At 41.2% G+C, this 21,422-nt stretch overlaps 1 protein-coding gene across 1 annotated transcript; it reads left to right on the top strand.

Moving 5' to 3' along the window:
* The first annotated feature begins 6,652 nt into the window (after positions 1 to 6,652).
* LOC119413681 (tumor necrosis factor receptor superfamily member 26) lies at positions 6,653 to 21,222 on the top strand. The gene is made up of 7 exons (XM_037680736.1): positions 6,653 to 6,716; positions 15,923 to 16,061; positions 16,127 to 16,255; positions 16,334 to 16,445; positions 20,246 to 20,337; positions 20,471 to 20,566; positions 21,182 to 21,222. Exons 1-7 carry the CDS (start codon positions 6,693 to 6,695, stop codon positions 21,220 to 21,222), a joined length of 633 nt encoding a protein of 210 aa, XP_037536664.1. The 5' UTR covers positions 6,653 to 6,692.
* Positions 21,223 to 21,422: the final 200 nt, after the last annotated feature.

The following is a 21,422-nucleotide window of genomic DNA, read 5'->3' as shown; positions in this document are numbered from 1 at the left end:
GGTGTGGGATATTAATTGCTGCTCCAGTTTTACCAGTTATTGGATCTTTAGATCCATCTGTATAAATAACAATGGTATCTGTATACTTTTCAAAGTACTTATCAATTACCTTCCATACAGGTGTCTTTGTTTTTTTTATAAGTTCCCTCAAATGTAGATCAATGTCTGGATATATAAATAGCCATGGTGGAATTGAAGAATGAGGAGCTGTCATACTATATTGGAATTTATTTAAACCAAGATTTGTAGCTTTAATATTCCCAATCCATCCAAAACTATTACAATTAGAGTTATTATGCTCCAACAGTCTTGGAGCACCTGCTTAGTTGGATGATCTTGCTTATGTCCTTGTAGATTTATCCAGTACATATACATTAGCTGCAATCTACGTAAACGTAACGGAATTTCACCAGTTTCTACCTGTAGCGCCACTAATGAAGTTGATCTAAAAGCTCCAGAACAAATTCTCAGTCCTTTTGTTTGCTCAGTATCCAGTTTTCGTAAATGACTGTCTGCTGCTGCCATGTATGTTATACATCCATAGTCTAATGATGATCTCATGAGGGCCTGATATACTCCTAACAGTGCTTTTCTTGATGCTCCCCATTCTTGTCCAGAGAGACATCTTAATAAATTGTTAACTTTTTTACATTTATTTTGAACTGATTTAATATGTTGTTTCCATGTCAAACTTGCATCAAAAATTATACCTAAAAACCTCACTGTCTTTACCTGTTCAAGAGTTTGATTATAAAGAGTTAACTTAACATCCTTATGTCTTTTAATAAACTGTTAATAAACTGTTAAAAGATCTTGACCCTAAAAAATCTGCAGGTCCAGATGAACTTCCACCTTACTTTTTAAGGCTGGCTGCTCATATCATCACAGTCCCTGTGACCCACATCTTCAATCTCTCCATAAGTCAAAACTCCATCCCAGGCACTTGGAAAACAGCCTTTGTTCTTCCTTTGCTGAAGGGAGGTGACCCCACCTCACTGAACAACTATCAACCAATCTCTAAACTCTGCATTTTAGCCAAGGTTCTAGAAAAACTGATAAACTCTCAAATCAAAAATTACCTGGACTCATTTAACATCTTACCTCCACATCAATCTGGTTTCAGGAAACAACACAGCACAACCACTGCTTCACTGAAGGTTCTTAATGACGTTGTTGAAGCACTGGATGCTAAGGGTTATTGTGCTGCACTTTTCTTAGACCTGTCTAAAGCTTTTGACACTGTGGATCATAACATCTTGTGTCATAAACTCTCAGAAATCGGTTTTTCAGAACACACTATTGGTTGGTTCTCTAACTATCTTTCAGACCGGAGGCAATGTGTTCAACATAATGGTACTTTCTCCAGTTATTTAACAGTCAACAATGGTGTACCACAAGGCTCAGTCTTAGGACCCACCCTCTTTACAATCTACATACATAATGTAGGTAAAAACATCCCTAATGCATCCATACATTTCTATGCTGATGACACAGTTGTTTATTGTCGAGCTAAAACTGTTGCTAAGGCTTTCCAGCTTTTGTATTCTGCATTCAACATCATCCAGACTGATTTGTTCCGCCTCAAACTTGTCCTAAATGCCGACAAAACCAAAGGGATGCTTTTTTCAAATAGGAAGTTGGTCCCAGCAGTTCTTCCTCTGATTTTATCCTCAAATGGTGTCCCCAATGAGTTTGTTGATTCCTATAAATATTTGGGTATCTTGGTCGACTCACATCTCTCCTTTAAGCTCCATGTGGAAAACTGGGTAAAGAAACTGAAAGTTAAACTGGGTTTCTTTTTCTGAAACAGATCCTGTCTAACCCTGAATGCTAGAAAACGCCTTGTATCTGTGACTTTCCTTCCCTCAATTGATTATGGTGACATTATTTACAATATGAACGCTCCTACAAGAACCCTGCAGATGTTGGATGCTGTCTATCATGGTGCACTAAGATTCATAACTGGCTGTGATTATCGTACCCACCACTGCACCCTGTATTCACTGGTTAACTGGACATCATTAACTTCACGCAGACTCTCTCACTGGTACATTTTCATCTTTAAATCACTTCTTGGTCTGCTGCCTTCATACATCTCCTACATGTCTCTGCGTGAGTGCAGCTACAGCGTGCGCTCTCAGAACATTATTACCTGCAGTGTTCCCTCAATGAGGACTGAACTAGGCAAAAGGGCCTTCTCCTACTCCGCTCCTGTTTCCTGGAATATCTTACAAAAAGATTTGAAGCTCTCGACCTTGACCTCTCTAAGTGGCTTTAAGAATCTGTTGGACTCCTGGCAGGGACCAATGCAGACATGTTCCTGTTTTTAGTTTTCTACATTCGCCTTAGAATCTAGCAGTTTTTTTTTTTTGTTTGTTTGTTTTTTGTTTTGTTACCTTTTCCTTTTAGCCATCCTATTTGTAAAAAAAAAAAAACCAAAAAAAAAAAACCCTGCAGTATGACTTTTTATATTTGTTTATTGTTGTTGCTGTTGTCCATTGTTGTCATCATTCTTTGTTGAAACCAGGTCTCTCTTGTAAATGAGTCCTCGAGGCTCAATGGGACTTACCAGCCTAAATAAAGGTTGATTGATTTCATAAAAACAAATTACCTTAGTTTTTGCTATTGACATCTTAAATCCACATTTATTAGCCCAATCTTCTACTTTCAAAATGGCCTTTTCCATGTTTTTCTGTAAATGTACCAGATTGCGTCCTCGCACCCATATAGCCCCATCATCTGCATATAATGATCTTCCTATTGTTCTATCTATTTCATCAAATATATCATTTATCATGATGTTAAAAAGAATTGGGCTACACACACTTCCCTCCGGGGTACCATTCTCAACAGAGTATTTGGTAGAGTAATTCATCCCCACCTTCACTTCTATTTTTCTTCCATACAAAAAATCCAAAACCCAGTTATACATTTTACCTTGTATATCCATGTTCCTTAATTTAATCAATAATCCTTCCTTCCATAACATATCATATGCCTTCTCTATATCAAAGAACACTGCTATCACCAATTCTTTATTTGTTTGTGCTTTTCTTATGTCTGATTCTAGGCACAATATTGCATCCATTGTATTTCTACCTTTGCAAAAACCACTTTGATACGGGCATAATGCATTTTTTCTTTCAATAAAATATGTAAGTCTATCTGTTACGAGCCTTTCCATTATTTTCCCTAATTGTGAGGTAATCGCAATTGGCCTATAATTAGATGGGTCATTTGCCTTTTTCCACCGTTTTAACACGGGAATTATTATTGACTGTTTCCATTCATGAATATGTCCAGTTTTCCAGATCAAGTTAAAGAACTTTAATAAAACAAAAATTGATGATTTATCTAAATGTTTAAGCATTGTATAACATATTCCATCTTTACCTGGTGTTTGTATAGAATTAATAATAGCTTTTTGTAACTCATTTATATTGAAGGGCATATCAAGATCTAGATCTGAAATTACTCTCTGAACATTTATGTCTGTTTTCAGATATTAATTTTTCTTTATTTCTTTTTATATCTTCAGATACATTTTCAGAACTATGTATTTTAATTATTGTTTCTGCTAATAATTCTGCTTTCTCTTTATTACTACCTGCTATCTTCCCATTTAGTTCTAGAACAGGTAAAGACAAAGTTTTCTTAACACCATTCATTTTTTTAATAACTCTCCACACCTCCGCTAGCTTGGTTTCCCTTCCAATCGAGTTGCAATATTGTCTCCAACATGCCTTTTTTGCTGTTTTTACAGTTTTCCGAACTATAGCTTGTGCTTTTTTAAATTGTATTAACGCCTCTATGGTATGGTATTTTCTTATTAATTTAAATGCTTTATTTCTTTCTCTTATAGCATTGCTACAATGCTCATTCCACCAGGGAACAGATTTTTTAACTCCTCTACCTCTAGTTTTGGAAATTGAAGTTTTAGCTGCAGTAATGATGACAGATACAATCTTTGAATGACACATCTCCACATCGCTAAACATGTTTTTATTTAGTTTATTAAATTGGATATCTACTAAATACTTAAATAAGTCCCAATTAGCCTTATTTAATCTCCATCTTGGTATCTGCCCTTCCTCCTCAATTTTTACTTCAGTTCCAACTGTTATTTTAATAGGAAAATGGTCACTACCCATGGGAGAATCACTCAGCACCTCCCAAGATGTAATTCCCGCTATTGTATTAGATACTAACGTTAGGTCTATAATACTTCCTAGATTCCTATTACAGTCATATCTAGTATGACTACAGTCATTAACGCATATCATTGAATGTGATTCAAGGAACTCTTCAATTACCACTCCATTTGCATCTGTATTTTTACTTCCCCATAATTTATTATGAGAATTGAAATCACCACACCACAAAGTCTTGCCAACATTCTGTACATTTACTTCATTGAGTTCTTGAATGGACAATTTTTTGTTCGTATTATAAAAATTTATCACTGTAGTCTGACCATTTTCTATCCAAATTGTTATTACTATTGCTTCATGTTTTTTACTTGTCGATTCTACTTTATATCTTAGACCATTCTGTATAAAAGTTGCCACTCCCCCACCTTGTTTTTTCCTCCTGTCATTTCTAATTGCCGAATATCCATGTATTATGAAGTCCAATTGGGGTTTAAGCCAGGTTTCTTGTATGCAAATCAGATGCGGTTTCACTATTAAATCAGAAATGTATTTTTTAAATTCTAATCCATTACTAAGTAGACTTCTAGCATTCCATTGAAGTATGGTTAACATGAGGAGGAAAGGCCACTGCTGCATGATTGAGTTTGAGAAGATTGTATCTCATTTAGTTTTGCTTTGATTGATTCCCAGCTGACATTTTTGCAGTCTAGATATTTTTAAGCTGCCTTTACTATTATTTGTATTTTTTCCATTTTTCTTTGTGTTTGAGCAGTACAATTCACAACCTCAACCATGAACAACACAAAATCCTCCTTGTTCATGATTAAAGTGTCTTCTTTTACTTTGCATCCTTCTGTAACATGCGATTCTACTTTTCCTGTTTCCGGTATGTTCTTTGGATAATTAATTGGTTTCACAGGGACTTTCTTTATAGCTTCAGCATATGTGATACCTGTAGTGACTTTAAGTTTTTGGATTTCCCCGGCTGTTTTACTAGCTTCACATCCCCTAAATCCTGAGCTATGTTCACCTCCACAATTACAGCATTTCAGTGGCACTCCTTCTTTACATTTCCCATATTCGTGGTCCCCAGCACATCTCCCACACTTCTGTTTTCCTTTGCATACTGCTGCTATGTGTCCATATTTCTGACATTTAAAACATCGTACTGGTGGAGGGATAAATGGTCGGACATTGTAACTGATATAACCCACAAACACCTTGTCCGGCAGACTTTTTTCTTTGAATTTCAACATTATGGAAAAGCTATCACTTTTTTCTCCATTTTTATTTCTTGTCAGTCGTTTGGCTTCTACTACTCTCCCTCCTGAGACATTAGATTTAATCTCCTCAATTGTCACCGTTGGATTTATTCTGGATATAACGCCACAAACATATTTTTTGTCATCGATTTATTTCCCACTCACATTTTCACCTAGGATTTTTCTTACACGTAGTGCTCTGTCTTTTTGTTTAACATCATTACATATGATCAATACAGATCCATCTCTAAGCACTTTTACAAGTTTCACTTTTCCATTTAGCGAGTTGAGTTGAAACTTTAAGATGATTTTAAACTCTATCACCTTCACTATTTCTTCTTCAACTTCTGAAACTGACGACTCTACATGATGTTTTGCTTTTTTCCGTTTGTGTTTAAATTTATGGGTCTGCCATATCCCTTCATTTTCAACACCATCCCCTCCCTCTTCCATTTCTGCTAAATCACTTCCTGATAAATCATTTCCCTCTGACATCCTTCCAACCATTCACAGCTCAGCCGTGCCTTACCGCCTTCTTTCTCCCAACAAAGTCTCGACAAACCTCAAACAAGTGTCAATTGTCCACCCTCTGAGTCTCTCACCTGTTCACGACTCTGAGTCGCAACACCTGAACAGAATCACACCTGTCCTTAAGTAATCACCTTCTTCTGCTGACATATTCAGTACACAAAATGAAATACACTGTCTAGTGGAGATAAACACAGAAAAACAAGATAAATGGCTCCTACAATTACTGTTAATGTTAACCCCACCAAAAATATTTAAATACACTGAACCATGTGATCAGCTTTAATGGCTGTACGCCTAATATTTACAGAGGAAAAAATTGTGAGAATGAGTTCAGTATTCAGCTATGAAATACTTCAATGCTCCTGTCAAACAGGTTGCACTGAGTGGAGCGGTCGACCGTTCCAAGATGGCGGCCATACAGCTAGTCAGCGCCAATAGGCGATAGCGGTCAATGCTGTTAGTGTTTATATCTATGCGTGTGACGGCGGGAGATATCCATTCTTTCAATGAATCCTCATTAAACAAAACATCTTGTTGGTGTGACGTAGGTCTATGGCGCTGGGTTAACGCACATGCGTGCAGAGAAAGTAAAGTGGGCGCGCTATGGCTGTTGCCTGGCAACTGACCCCGCCCTCTCTGACGTCATCTCTACAGTACCTGACCTGCTCAGGCGGCTCGTATCAAAGTTCAGTTAGAAGTTGCTCGAGTTGGAAATGTTGCGTTTTAATCTGAATAAACTGAATAGAAGATGAAGAAGCTTTTGGAGTTCTTGGTGAGTTTTCTTTCCTCTTTAATGTCACAGAAGTGATGTTGACTTTCTTGCTGTTTATTAAAATGTTTTTCACGCGAGAATTATCATCGAAACGGCCGAGCGCGAGCTTTTCCAGCCTCTTTCACTTCTTGTTGAAACTGTTTCAAACTTAGTCAACGAGCTCCGCTAGTTTCCAGAGCTGAAGGAACACAGACCTGTCTGTGGGTCACACACCTGTTTGTGGGTCACGCACACCTGTCTGTGGGTCAGGACTTCTGTCAGATACCTGTCTGTGGGTCAGAGCTTACCATACCATACCATACCATACCAATTTATTTATATAGCACTTAAAACAGCAACAAGGCCAACCAAAGTGCTGTACAAAAGAACCAAACATGCACAGCAGACAGGAAAACATAAAATAGAAATACAGATACAAATAGCAGCAGAAGCTAACTAAAATGGCCAACAGAGTAGAGAACAGACCGGACCAAAACAAATCACACCGTGTTAAAGGCAAGCGAATAGAAGTGGGTCTTCAAGCGAGACTTAAAGACTGAGAGTGTGGGAGCCTGCCGGAGCTTCTGTCTGATACCTGTCTGTGGGTCACACACACACCTGTCTGTGGGTCAGGACTTCTGTCAGATGTATGTGGGTCACACACACACACACACACCTGTCTGTGGGTCAGGACTTCAGTCTGCTGACAGGCAGACGGCTGTCCACCAGGATCACTCTTGCTGTGACGTCTTACAAGATGTTCTGTCAGCGTCCTCGTCTGTTGTTCAGGAAGCTAAAACAAGTTGTGAAACACGCGCTGAGGTGTGTCTCATGAGTGTAGAATGAAGATGGATGACCTAATTGGGTGTTTCTTTCACCTGAACTGGTAGTGACAAGTTTTGTGGCACAATCACATGACTGTGTTTTCTAGTGTTTCCCAAAGATGTGATGAGCTCCAGCTAGTTTCTGACTAGATGTTGCATGAGATGGTCACACAGAGGAGCTTCTAAATGACCCAAACTATCTTTAAAACAGCGTTTTGTAGGTATTTCAAGGTTCTTTATTGTCATTCACATCACATGAGGTGGAATGAAATTGTGTACTCAGGGTCCTAGTTACATTTCAAAAAAGCAGAAACAAAGTATAAAAAGAAACAGTATATGCTTAACTCTAATGATAAATATAATAAGGTGTATTTCTTCATTCACAGGAATCTTTTGTGTCATTTCATCTAATGTAGTTAAGATACTAGTGCTGTCTTGACTTGTGTTCATTCCAGATTTAATTGGTTTTCTTTAATTTATTATTAAATTAAAACGTCTTAAACGTTAATTCCCTTATTTCCTGGATGTAAATCACTTTTTAATGATTATTTCCTCTAGTGTCGGATGCTGTGCAACTGGAAGGATTTTTACTGAAACATCTTTGCTTTTGGACATTTGTTATGCTGCGTAACCATAAAAACAAAGTTGTTTTTTTTTACAACCGGGAGCAACTGATTAACATTTCAAAAACCAAATAATATCTCAACTACAGCCCCACATCCCAAATGAGTTGAAAAGGAGGCGTTGTGGATGCAGCAGGAGCAAAGAAGTGAGAGAAAGAGAGAAGAATGAAGTTGAAACCATTTCTTCCATCGATTATGATGGGCAATGTGAGATCGCTGGGAAACAAGTTGGATGAACTTCAAGCCCTAACAAGAACCTATCCAGAGTATCGGGAATGCAATGTTATGTGTTTCACTGAGACATGGCTGCAGGATCATATCCCTGACTGTAGCGTTTCCCTGCCAGGCTTTCTGACCATACGAGCAGATAGAGATTTAAAGAGGAGTGGCAAAAGCAAAGGAGGTGGGTTGGCAGTGCTTGTGAACAACAGATGGTGTAATCCTGGACATGTTACTGTGAAGTGTCATCTCTGCAGTCCAGATATTGAACTGTTACCACTAAGTTGTTATCCATATTATTTGCCAAGAGAGTTCACCAGTGTTATTGTGGCAACTGTTTACATTCCACCCAATGCTGTTGCCGAGACTGCGTGTGATGTCATCAGCTCCGAGGTTGCTAAGCTACAGACGCAACACCCTAGTGCGTTTGTGGCAATATCTGGGGCTTTTAATAATTTCTCATTCTCTGATACACTTCTAACATTCCAACAGTTTGTCAGCTGCTCTACCAGAGAAAACAAAACACTGGACTTATTTTATGCAAATGTCAAGGATTCATGCATCACTAAAGCAAGACCCCTCTGGGCAAATCAGATCACAGTCTTGTGTTTATCTGCTCAAAATATAAACCCCTTGTTCAGAGACAACCTGTAATAAAGAGAACAGTGAGAAAATGGTCAATGGAAGCTGAAGAAGCCCTGCGGGGTTGTTTTGAGGCTATAGACTGGGATGCACTGTGCCAGCCACATGGAGAGGACATGACTAAGTCTGTGACCGACTATATAAACTTCTGTGTAAACAACACCATCCCCACCAGAACAGTGAGATGCTTCCCCAATAACAAACCCTGGATCACCACTGACCTGAAGGAACTGCTAAACAAGAAAAAAAGAGCCTTCAGGGAGTGAGACAGGGAATTATTGAAGCATACACAGAAGCAACTAAAAGTCAAGATCAGAAACAGCAAAGAGGTGTACAAGATGAAGTTGGAGAGCAAACTCCAGCAGAACAATATCAGAGAGGTGTGGTCAGGGATGAAAAAGAGCACAGGCTTCAAGCAGAAGGAGGATCAGAAGGATGGAAGCCTGTACAGAGTCAATGAACTGAACATGTTCTTCAATAGGTTCAGTTCAGGAACAAGCTCAGCATCCTCCTCTCTTGCCTAGAGCCAAACAGATATACCACCCTCCTTTGACCCAAGGCTGTCCTGTCACACCTCAAATATTTTATCTACCACCTTGGTCATGGACCCTTCTTTTTCTTCCTCCCAGGCCCTCATCGAGGTGGCAGCTTCTGTTTCTCCTCCCCCATTTTTTTCCTTCATGCTTTGCTCTCTGTCTGTCTGAAGCGCCCGTGTCTCATCTCTCGAACATAAATTAAGAAGATTATGAATTTGGTATCGTGGGTGTTCAACTCTATTGATAAGATTTTTTTCATCAAAACGACAAAGGTCCTGGAGAACCGGCGTGTCCAGCTGAGACTCATGCTGTGGGGTACGTCGTGGGGAGTGTGGCAGTTGATGTGCATTACAGTCCTGTCTCAGGAGGATGTTGAAGACGTTTACATATTTGGATCTATGTTAGCAGCGACTCTGCTTTTTGGCATCGGTGGGGCTCTGTTTTGTTGACTTTTGAAAAAGACATTGGGAGCAGTTTCGGCCATGGAAAAGCTTCCGAGTCAGTGTGAAGGTCTGGTCCTCGCTGTGAGAACTTTAAATCGTCTGGTTTACGAGCTTAACCGTAAGGTAGAGGCGAGTGAGAATCGCAGGCCATCTGCGGCTTCTGGGACTCGTCAGCGTGGTGGGTTCGACCTTGAAGGAGACTCATAGCATGGATCAGTGGAATAGAATCCCACAATTAGGCATTTTCGGAACCAGAACGCCCAGATGGACTCACGGCTGAAGAAAAAAATCTGTCTGCCTGAAGAAAAAACAAAAATCAAGCTTATCTGAATCAGACTCCCAACGGCCTCGGAGACGGGCTGACTATCAAATTTCTCCTGGGACATGAGTACCCAAGGACAAAAGCTTCATCTATCGCCCCCCCCCCCTCCCCCCAAGAACTTTCTGTGCAAGCTTATCAGAACTGCTGGCAGGAACAACATCTTAAGAAACTGTGGCTGATCTGAAAAAAACGCTCATGGACAAATCTCAACACCTCGATGTCAAATGCATGTAATCATGTTTTAATTGTGCTTGCTGGTAGAGTTTTTTTGATTGTCTAAAATCATGTCCTAATAGACAAGATGTGAAAGTCCTTTTTTGTAATACCACTATCTACCCTCATGTTTCTCCCCCTTTTCCTATCTAAGATTATTATCTGATAAGGATAAGAAGGCCGCGCTCTCCTGTAGTTGCAGCTTTGTGCACTCCGCCCATTTTTCGGACGACTGTACGTACATATTCGCGTTGTACCTCGGTGCAATTCCAATAAAGTTTATTCTGATTCTGATTCTTCTTCTACATGTTGGTCTTCAACCACATCAGAAGATGCTGACACCTCCTTTGCCTCCACCCTCTGCGTCTCTAGAAGTCAGGTGAGGAAGCCGCTGGAGAGACTGAACCAGAATAAGGCTGCAGGTCCAGATGGTGTCAGTCCCAGAGTCCTGAAGGTCTAGGTGCAGAGCAGCTCTGTGGGGTTCTGCAACACCTCTTCAAACTTAGCCTGACCCAGGAAAAGGTTCCAGTGTTGTGGAAAACCTCATGCCCTGTTCCAGTACCAAAGAAAACTCACCCATCAGTCCTCAATGACTATAGACCTGTTGCCCTGACATCCCACATCATGAAGGTCCTAGAGAGACTTCTGTTGGCCTACCTGACTAAACAAGCAAACACATATCAGGACCCACTGCAGTTTGCTGATCGGCATGGACTTGGATTTGAAGATGCCATCATACACCTGCTTCATCAAACTCACTGTCATCTAGAAAAGGCAGACAGCACTGTGAGAGTCATGTTCTTTGATTTCTCCAGTGCATTTAACACAATCAAGCCTGATTTGCTTTGTCAGAAAGTCCAGAAGACTCAGGTGGAGGCCTCAACAATTACCTGGATCAAAGATTACCTGACAAACAGACTACAGTTTGTGAGACTCTTCAGTCTCACAAACTGTAGTCTGTTTGTCAGGTAATCTCAGGGTTGTGTGTCTAACCAGGTGGTTAGTAGCTCAGGAGCACCACAGGGAACTGTACTCTCACCATTCCTTTTCACTCTGTACACCTCAGATTTCCAGTTCAAAACAGACTCGTCATCTGCAGAAATATTCAGATGACTCTGCAGTGGTCAGGTGTATCAGAGATGGACAAGAAGCTGAGTACAGGGAACTGGTAGACCACTTTGTGGCATGGTGTGGAAACAATCATCTCATCTTGAATGTGAACAAGAGATGATTGTAGATTTCAGGAGAAACAGGAACAGGTCCAACCCTATTTCCATCATGGGAGAAGAAGGTGGAGAAATGCAAATAACTTTGGGTTCACCTGGACAACAGACTGGACTGGAAATGCAACAGTGAAGCTTCTACAAGAACGAACCGAGCAGACTGTACTTCTTGAGGAAGCTGAAGTCCTTCAGTGTTTGCAGTAAGATACTGCATATCTTCTATAAGTCTGTTGTAGAGAGCACTATCTCTTCTGCCATCATCTGCTGGGGTAGCAGCACCAGATCAAGTGACTTAAAAAAGATCAACAAGCTCATCAAGAAGGCTGGCTCAGTTCTAAGGACTCTAGAACATTTGGAGATGATTGTGCAAAGAAGGATTCTTCATCAAATAAAGAACAGTTCCCTCAGCACCCTCTTCGTCAGACTGGCTTCTTCCGATCCGCTGTAAGACAGACTGCTACAAGAGATCCTTCCTGTCCACAGCCATCATCATCTAGAACAACTCTTTAATGAAACCAGGATGATGAGCTACAACATTTAATCTCTCTCTGGGATTAATACAGTATTTTTGAATAGAATTTGAATTTATTGGTCCGGTATAACAAGTTTTTGAAAATAATGGAAATAATACGAGTTCATCAAAGTGAAACCATACCGGATCGGTTGAGGCCCGGGTTAACAACGACCGCCACCGGTGCTGTTGACAAACAGGGTGCCGGCGGAAATTGTGCTACTGTTAGTCGAAGACCACGAGGAGGGAAATGTGTCAGGAGACGGAGGGAGAAGAGGAACATGAAGAATGTAGGACTGAGGGTTGCAACTCTAAATGTGGGGACAATGACTGGCAAATGTAGAGAGCTGATTGGCATGATGCAGAGAAGACAGGTAGATGTTTTATGTGTCCAAGAGACCAAGTGGAAGGGCAGCAAGGCTCGCAACATTGGAGCAGGGTTCAAACTGTTTTACCATGATGTGGATAGAAAAAGGAATGGAGTAGGGGTGGTCCTGAAGTAGGAGTTGGCAAAGAATGTAGTAGATGTGAAGAGAGTGTCAGATAGGGTGATGTGCCTGAAGGTAGAAGTAGAAGGTCTGATGCTAAATATTGCCAGTGGTTAATGCTCCACAGGTTGGATGTGATGGGGAGGAGAAAGATATATTTTGGAAAGATCTGGATGAAGTGATAGAGAGTACTCCCAGGGAGGAAAGAGTAGGGATTGGAGCAGACCTGAATGGACATGTTGGTGAAGGAAACTGAGGGGATGCGGAAATGTTGGGTAGGTTTGGTGGCAAGGAAAGAAACCAAGAAGGACAGAAGGTGGTGGATTTTGCCAAGAGAATGGAAATGGCTATAGTTAATAACTATTTCCAAAAGAGGGAAGAACATAGAATGACCTATAAGAGTGGAGGAAGGAGTATGCAGGTCAACTACATGCTGTGTAGAAGAGGAAACCTGAGGGAGATTGGAGACTGTAAGGTTGTGGCAGGGGAGAGTGTGGCCAGACAGCATCGGATGGTTGTGTGTAGAATGACTGTTGTTGTGAAGAAGAGAAAAAGAGCAAAATCAGAGAAGAAGACCAAATGGTGGAAGCTGAAGAAGAAAGAAAGTTGTTAGAAATTCAGAGGGGAGCTGTTAAAGGCTCTGGATGGTAAGAAAGAGCTTCCAAATGACTGGGCTACTACAGCAACAGTAATTAGAGAGACGGGTAGGAAGGTACTTGGTGTGTCATCTGGACAGAGAATAGATGATAAGGAAACCTGGTGGTGGAATAGTAAATGGACTGTACTTATATAGTGCCTTTCTATCTTATCCAGATACTCAAAGCACTTTACATTACAATCTGTGCCTCATTTACCCATTCATACAGCACTCTACTAAATCTCTACAAAGCTAATTGAACAAATCATTCTAAAGAGACTAATCAGAGCTTTTAGATCACATTCATACACCGATGAGACACACATCGGAGGCGATGAGGGGTTCAGTGTCTTGCCCATGGACACTTCGGCATGTGACTGCTAGTGGATTCGAACCCCCAACTCATGCAATGGAGGACGACTGCTCTAACCACTCTGCCACAGCCACCCCTAAATAAAAATAGTGAAGTGTAGGACGCCATTCAAAGAAAGAGATTAGCCAAGAAGAAATATGACAGTGAGAGGACTGAAGAGAGGAGACAGGAATATAAGGAGATGGGACATAAAGCAAAAAGGGAAGTAGCTAAGGTAAAGCAGAGGGTGTACAATGAGTTGTATGGGAGACTGGACACTAAAGAGGGCGAGAAGGACTTGTACCGACTGGCAAGACAGAAGGATCAGGCTGGAAAGGGTGTGCAGCAGGTTAGGCTTATTAAAGATAGGGATGGCAATGTTCTAAAAAGTGAGGAGAGTGTGACGGAAAGTTGGAAGGGGTACTTTGAGGAGCTAATGAATGAAGAGAATAAAAGAGAAAGAAGAGTAGAGGTCATAGAAACTGTGGACCAGGAAGTGGGAAAGATTAGTGAGGGTGAAGTCCAGAAAGCTCTGAAAAGAATGAAAAAGGGGAAGGCAGTAGGACCTGATGACATACCAATGGAGGTTTGGAAATGTCTTGGAGAGGTAGCAGTGAGGTTTTTGACGCAAATATTCAATGGCATATTCAAGGGTGAGAAAATGCCTGAGGAATGGAGAAGTGTACTGGTGCCCATTTTTAAGAACAAGGGTGATGCACAGAGTTGTAGCAACTACAGGGGAATTAAGTTGATGAATCACACAATGAAGATCTAGGAGAGTTGTGGAAGCAAGACTTAGACAAGAGGTGACTATTTGTGAGCAGCAGTATGGTTTCATGTCAAGAAAGATCACCACAGATACAATCTTTGCTTTGAGAATGCTGATGGAGAAGTACAGAGAGGGCCAGAAAGAACTCTATTGTGTATTTGTGGATTTAGAAAAAGCATATGACAAGAGTGCCAAGAGAGGTGTGGTATTGCATGGGGAAATCTGGAGTAGCAGAAAAGTATGTCAGATTGGTACAGGATATGTATGAGGACAGCAGGACAGTGGTGAAATGTGCTGTAGGAGTGACTGATAGCTTCAAGGTGGAGGTGGGATTGCATCAAGGATCGGCTCTTGAGCCCCTTCTTGTTTGCTCTGGTGATGGAACGACTAACAGATGAGGTCAGCCAGGCATCCCCATGGACTATGATGTTTGCAGATGGCATTGTGATCTGTGTTGAAAACAAGGAACAGGTGGAAGAGAACTTGGAGAGGTGGAATGAAAGTCAGCCGTATTAAGCCAGAGTACATGTGTGTGAATGAGAGGGAGGCCGGTGAAACAGTGAGGCTACAAGGAGCAGAGGTCACAAAGGTGCAGGACTCCAAGTACTTGGGGTCCACTATCCAGGAAAATGGGGAATGTGATAAAGAAGTGAAAAAGAGAGTCCAGGCAGGATGGAGTGGATGGAGAAAAGTTTCAGGGGTGATTTGTGATAAAAAGGTGTCAGAAAAGGTAAAAGGAAAAGTTTACAAGATAGTGGTGAGACCAGCTATATTGTATGGTCTGGAGACAGTGGCATTGACAAAAAGACAGGAGAAAGAACTGGAAGTGGCAGAAATGAAGATGTTGAGGTTCTCCTTATGAGTGACAAAGATGGATAAGATTAGGAATGAGATCATCAGAGGTATAGCACAGGCTGAACAACTGGGAGATAAAGTTATAGAGGCCAGACTGAGATGGTTTGGACATGTCAAGAGGAGGGACCGTGGGTATACTGGTAGAAGGATGTTAGAAATGCAGCTGCCAGGAAAAATACAAAGAGGAAGGCCAAAGAGGATATATATGGATGCAGTTAGAGAGGACATGGAGGTAGTTGGAGTGAGGACAGGAAGCAGAGGACAGAGTGAGGTGGAGGAGGATGACTCGCTGTGGCGACCCCTGAAGAGGGAAAAGCCAAAAGAAGAAGAAGAAGGAAGTTTTTGAAAATGTCATAAATTGTTACAATGATTGAGATAGTTTGCTGACCGCTGCCCAGATCATCATGTCCAGGGTCAGAATCAGAACTGACTCCCACATTTGTGCCGTCAGTCCAGTAAATTGTACGTTGTTTTTTATGCTAACCCTTAGAAAACTGTTTATTTGTGGTTTTCCATGAAGACAATGATAAAACCTGAATTTGAATATTTGAACGCTTGTTTTTTCTAAAGGTTTTCTCCTCGTCAATGTGTTTTCTCCAACCTGTGAAGCCATTTCCACAGCCTGACTCAAAGAAACTCAAGAGGCTGTCCTGCACAGACCCGAAGGAGTACCCCAACAACAACGTGTGCTGTTTAAGCTGTGAAGCAGGTAAGACCCATGGGGTGCCAGCATGAACCTGGGAGTCTCTTGACTGTGCTTTGTGTGGGCTTCAGGTGAATATGTGAAGACACACTGCACTGAAGCAGGGAAGAAGGGTGTGTGTGAAGAATGTGACTTTGGAACGTTTATGAAGTACGCCAACGGGCTGGAACAATGCTTTAAGTGCACCCAGTGTCGCTCAGGTAACTTGGTCCTGATTGGACCCAAAAGTCAATGTTTCTGAGAGCATCTCACTAACAACGTGTGTTGTTCCTTTAAAGACCAGGACATGGTGAGTCTGTGCACTCACACTCAGGATACTCTGTGTCAATGCAAAGCGGGTCGGTTCTGTCGTCCTGACCAGGCATGTGAAGTCTGTAAGAAGTGTTCAAGGTGAGTTCTATGACACACACTATCTATTATTCACACAATTTGTTTCAGGCATTGTTTCAAATCATAAGACCTGCATACTGTTTGAACCATTCTTATATAAGACCATACAGCTCAGTCAGGAAGTGTTTGGTTTTTGTAATGTTTATTATTTCCATTTTTTTTTCTTCTTTCGGCTTCTCCCTTCTTCAGAGGTCACCTCAGCAAATACAATTTCCAAATAAATACATTAAAATCTCCTCAGTTCATTCAAAAATATTGTTCTCTTTCAAATTTTAGCATAATTTTGGGAATTGGTGGTGCAGAGGTTAGAGAGGGTGGGCCTGTGATCAGAGGGTCGCCGGTCAACCCCCAGCTCAACCCCCAGGACCAACAACATAAAAATGTGGGTGGAGAAAATGAAACACCAACACCTGCCTCCACCCTTATTTGCCCCACCCTGGGCCCCTGAGCAAGGCCCTTAACTCCTACCAGCTGCTCCCCGGGTGCCTTGGATGGCAGCTATCTGCTCCACATGTGTGCTCACATGTGCAGTGGGAAAAATGCAGAGAATTAATTTCCCTATTGGGGATTAATAGAGTACAATAAATAAAAAAATAATAATGACACTGTTGTTGTTTTCATACGCTACTTTAAGCTACAGTTAAGCTACAGTTAAGCTTATGTTGCTAATATTAGTGTCTATTTTGCTATTTTTAGCTTTCCCTGCAAATTATTTAGCTTTTCTTATTTCTGGAATAAGTTGAGAAGGAGCTTTATTTGTTTATTTTTTTCATCCACCATCTTGTTCCAAAGTCGGGTCTCAAGAGCAGTAGCTTTATCAGGGAGGCCCAGACCTCTCTTTCCCCAGCCACCTCTTCCAGCTCTTCTGGGAGGACATCAAGGCATTCCCAGGCCAACCGAGAGACATAGTCTCTCCAGCATGTCCTGGGTCTTCCCTGGGGCTTTCTCCCAGTTGGACATGTTCAGAACCCCTCCCTAGGCTAGGTGAACAGGGTTCATCTTTACCAGATGTCTGAACCACCTCAATTGGCTCCTCTCTATGTGGAAAAGCAACGGGTCTACTCTGAGTCTCTCCTGACAACTGAACTTAGAATAGAATAGAATAGAATAGAAACAGCCTTTATTGTCCCACGGATGGGAAATTCCAGTGTATCAGCAGCAACAGCAGCAACAGATAAAAAGATAAAAAGATTTCACACAAAAGTTCCTTGAAAACTTGTCACGCTATCTCTAAGGGAGAGTCTAGCTACCCTACAGAGGAAACTCATTTAGACGTCCTGGATCTACAATCTGGTTCTCTGTCACTTCCCAACATTTGTGACCATAGGTAAGAGGAAGAAGAAGGTGAGGGTAGGGCCATAGATCTACCAGTAAATGTACAGCTTCTCCTTGCATCTCATCTCCCTCTTCAACTCATCGGACAAACAGTCTGCAGCTCTATGGAAGCTGCACTGACCCATCTGTTAATCACATGCTCCATTTCTCACTTATTCATGAACAAAACCCTGAGATACTTGAACTCCTCCACTTGATGCAGCACCTCACTCCCACCTAGAGATGGGGCAATCCACCCTTTTCCGATCCCGTATTGTTCCTTCTGAATTCATGGTTCAACCATCGATCATGCTCTTTTCTCCAGCACCACTGAAGAGACCTTACCAGGAAGGCTAAAGAGAGTGATGCTTTTATAAATGGAGCACACCCTATTGTCCCCCTTTTTGAAGAGGGGAACCACCACCACAGTCTGCACTGCCCCCAGTGTCTATGCAGTGTTGCAAAAGTGTGACAACCAAGACAGCCCAGTAACATCTGGAGTGTTGGGGAATTTGAGCCAGATCTCGTCCATCCCCAGAGGCCAGCCTATGTGGAGCTTTTTAACTACCTCTGCGACACTAGCGCCTCTTATGGACGAACCACCCCCCAAGTCTACTGATTCAGCTTCGTCCATGGAAGATGGGCTGGTGGGATTGAGAAGGTCAGAGATGGATTCCTTCCACCTCCTGAGAACGTCACTGGTTGAAGTCACCAGCCCCCCACCTCCAATATACACAGTGTTGTGATATGCTGCGTTCCTTGCCTCATCCACCTGATGGTTTGCCAGAATCTCCTCTGAACTGGTCAAGAGTACCAATCTCTTCCAACATTTGAGCTTTGGCCTCAGCAACAAGCAGGGCTTTAGCCTGCTAATACACCGCAGCTGCCTCTGAATTCCTGCCAGCCAGCAGGGCCGGATAGGACTACTCCTACTCCATTCTACTTGCACCGTTATATTCTACCATGTTGTTGTTTACTGTATTTCTTTTGGCCCTTGCAAATATATTTCTTTTTCGCTTTTTGGTACTTTATTTTCTACCCTTATTTTATACTTTAGTGTGATACTATTTTTTTTTTTTTATCAAGTCAAATCTGTTCTTCTCATCCTGAACATTTCATTGTACTTAGGCCTGTCACAATAACAAATTTTGCTGGGTGATTAATTGTCTCAGAAATTATTGCGATCAATGATAAAATTGTTTGAAATTTGGCAATAATTAGTAATTATTGTCAAATTTAAAAAGAAATGTTGGTTAATTTGTTTTGCATGTAGTACCTTTTTTGACCACCGGATGGCAATATAAGACTGTTTGAACCAAAAGATGGATATTTCTCTAAGAAAAATGGGAGGGAGGCCCCTTGATGCATGGGCTGTCTCTCCTTCCTTGTTTTCCGTTCTCAAAATGGCAGAAGCTCGGTGTGGTTTGAGCTCTTTAGCATAGCATTTTTCACACAAAGCTTTGATAAAAAATCAGTAAAGTTCTCAGCTTCTTTTTGCAGAGAAAAACAACTTTTTACACAAAGGCATGGGTTTCAACCTTGAATTTTGGAGCTTTGAAAAGAAAAGACAGAGGATTTTCTTCCCGAGGTCGGCCTGTTAACTTAGCTTGTAGTTAAGCTTCTCAGCTTAGCTGCTTTTAGCAATCCAAAAACGTGATTTTGGATGGTTAAAACGGATTTTAAAGAGAAAGGGAGGGGTCATTGAAGAGCACCAGAGTTGAGCCTTTTGTCATCCAGTGTCTTCAGTAGAAAGAGAGAGCCATGAATAAACGATAAAGCCGATAAATGAAAATGAAGTCAATAATTTTCATTTATCATGCAATTAATTGATTTGTTTCTTGCGACAGGCCTAATTGTACTGTTGACCTTGTGTTAACCTGCATATGACAAACGACATAATATCCTTTAGCTTGACAGTCAAATCATTTATTAGTTAATTCTTATGTGTCTTTGGTACTTTTTTCATTAAAAGTAGAAATGAGAAACCAACACTTCTTAGTTGTTACATTTCATTCACTGGTCAGCATGGTAAGTAGTGGTTAGAACCGTCACCTCACTGCAAGAAGGTCGCAGGTTCTCCTCAGTTTACATGTTCTCCCTATGGGCTTTCTCCTGGTACTCCATGACCAAACGCATGCATGTTAGTGTCACTGGTAAATAAATTGTCCCTCTGATGGACTAGAGACCTGTCCAGGGTGTCCTCGGCCATTACACAGTGACTGTTGGAGATAGACTCCAGCTCCCTGTGACCCAGAAAGGGACAAAGATGCTGAATAGATAGCATTACTTTGTTTAGCTAATTTTTGCTGTTTTTGAAGCTCTTGTCATCTTGTTGCTGTTTTTATTACTTTTTCATTTGAGCATGTGTACTGCTTGTTTTATCTTTACAAACTGTGTTTCATCTTCTTCAGCTCTGTGTTCACACTGCATTCATGCAGAATATGCAACAGTTTCATTAAGGAAGTTTTGTTGTGTCTCCAAACAAGATGTCAAAGTGATGAAGAGACAGTAAGGAACTGTACATCCACCACTGACACGGAGTGCAGGAAAACACTGCCCAAATCTACTGCAGACTCAGGTACAGAGCTCTGATCCACCTGGTCCCACCCAGAGCTCAGCTGGGTACAGTTCTGTGGTTGGTGGGAAAGCTTCAGTGGACATTCATTCACACTGAATTGGAGCCTTTTCTGTCTGATGTTTGTCTCTAACAGATGCAGCTCTGGTTGTTGGGATTCTGGTTTGTGTCCTGATTTTGGTGTTTGTTGGAGGAGTTCTCATTTTCATTTGCAAGAGGACAAGACCGACAGGTAGGTGGACAAAATGCTGCTGTTTAAACGTGGCCTGCTGGTTGAAGAAAACCCCAAACTGATTTACACAAAGTAAAGTCTAAATCAAAGGCCTGTTCCACTACAACTGTCTTAAGAAATGCATCAGCTGCCAGATGGTTTAAGGTCAAACTTCTATCATGTAATAATATTTTGCTAACAAAACAGACAAAAGAGCATGCATCAAAGGATTAGAAATTATTCTCACAGCTCTTTGCCTTCAACACTGAATTAATATAAAAATAATGTGCTGAGTTCCTTGTTACTGAACATTCCAGGCTTCTGTTTGAGTTTGAAAGAAATTGTTTCCTTTCAGCTGAATTTACAACTCCCTCTCAAAGATTGGCACACCTGTAACTTGGACAGGTGCTGTCAACATTGGACTTACCTACAGAACATCATTTTGTGACATTTTCCATATAAACTGTAACTTCAGTCATCTCATTCAGTCTTAAAACAACCTGAACTAATGAACATGAACAAATTCAAGTGTTATGCCCCTTTTGCACTGCCCCTAATAAGCCCCAACTCTGCTCATACCTGCACACCCCTACTCAGCCTGGCTCAGCTCAGCCTGGATTTGCACCTGCACTTTAGGACCAATTCTGGAGGTGTGTCCAGAATCCAAGTCCTGCTAATGAGAGTTCTGCTATGAGTTACTCAAAGCAGTCTGCTCCTCAGATAAATAATATTAAATTATTATTTTTATATATGAATATTTCTGTTCAGTGCCCTGAGACGACTTTTGTTGTGACTTGGTGCTGTATAAATAAACTGAACTGAATTAAATCTGAGGAACCAGATTCTACAAAAAAAATTATATTTAAATCTAAAAAAG

Source organism: Nematolebias whitei, chromosome 8, assembly GCF_014905685.2.
Source record: "Nematolebias whitei isolate Nwh7 chromosome 8, NemWhi1, whole genome shotgun sequence".
Classification (NCBI taxonomy): domain Eukaryota; kingdom Metazoa; phylum Chordata; class Actinopteri; order Cyprinodontiformes; family Rivulidae; genus Nematolebias; species Nematolebias whitei.
Note: the sequence above shows the minus strand (reverse complement) of the source record. Positions and strands in the feature narration are given on the sequence as shown.

Excerpts from the sequence above, each read along its gene's own strand:
- LOC119413681 (XM_037680736.1), top strand. The coding sequence starts at position 6,693 with ATGAAGAAGCTTTTGGAGTTCTTG. Across the intron at positions 16,062-16,126 it reads CTGTTTAAGCTGTGAAGCAG|GTGAATATGTGAAGACACAC; the intron begins GTAAGACCCATG and ends TGTGGGCTTCAG. Across the intron at positions 16,446-20,245 it reads GTCTGTAAGAAGTGTTCAAG|ATGTCAAAGTGATGAAGAGA; the intron begins GTGAGTTCTATG and ends TCTCCAAACAAG.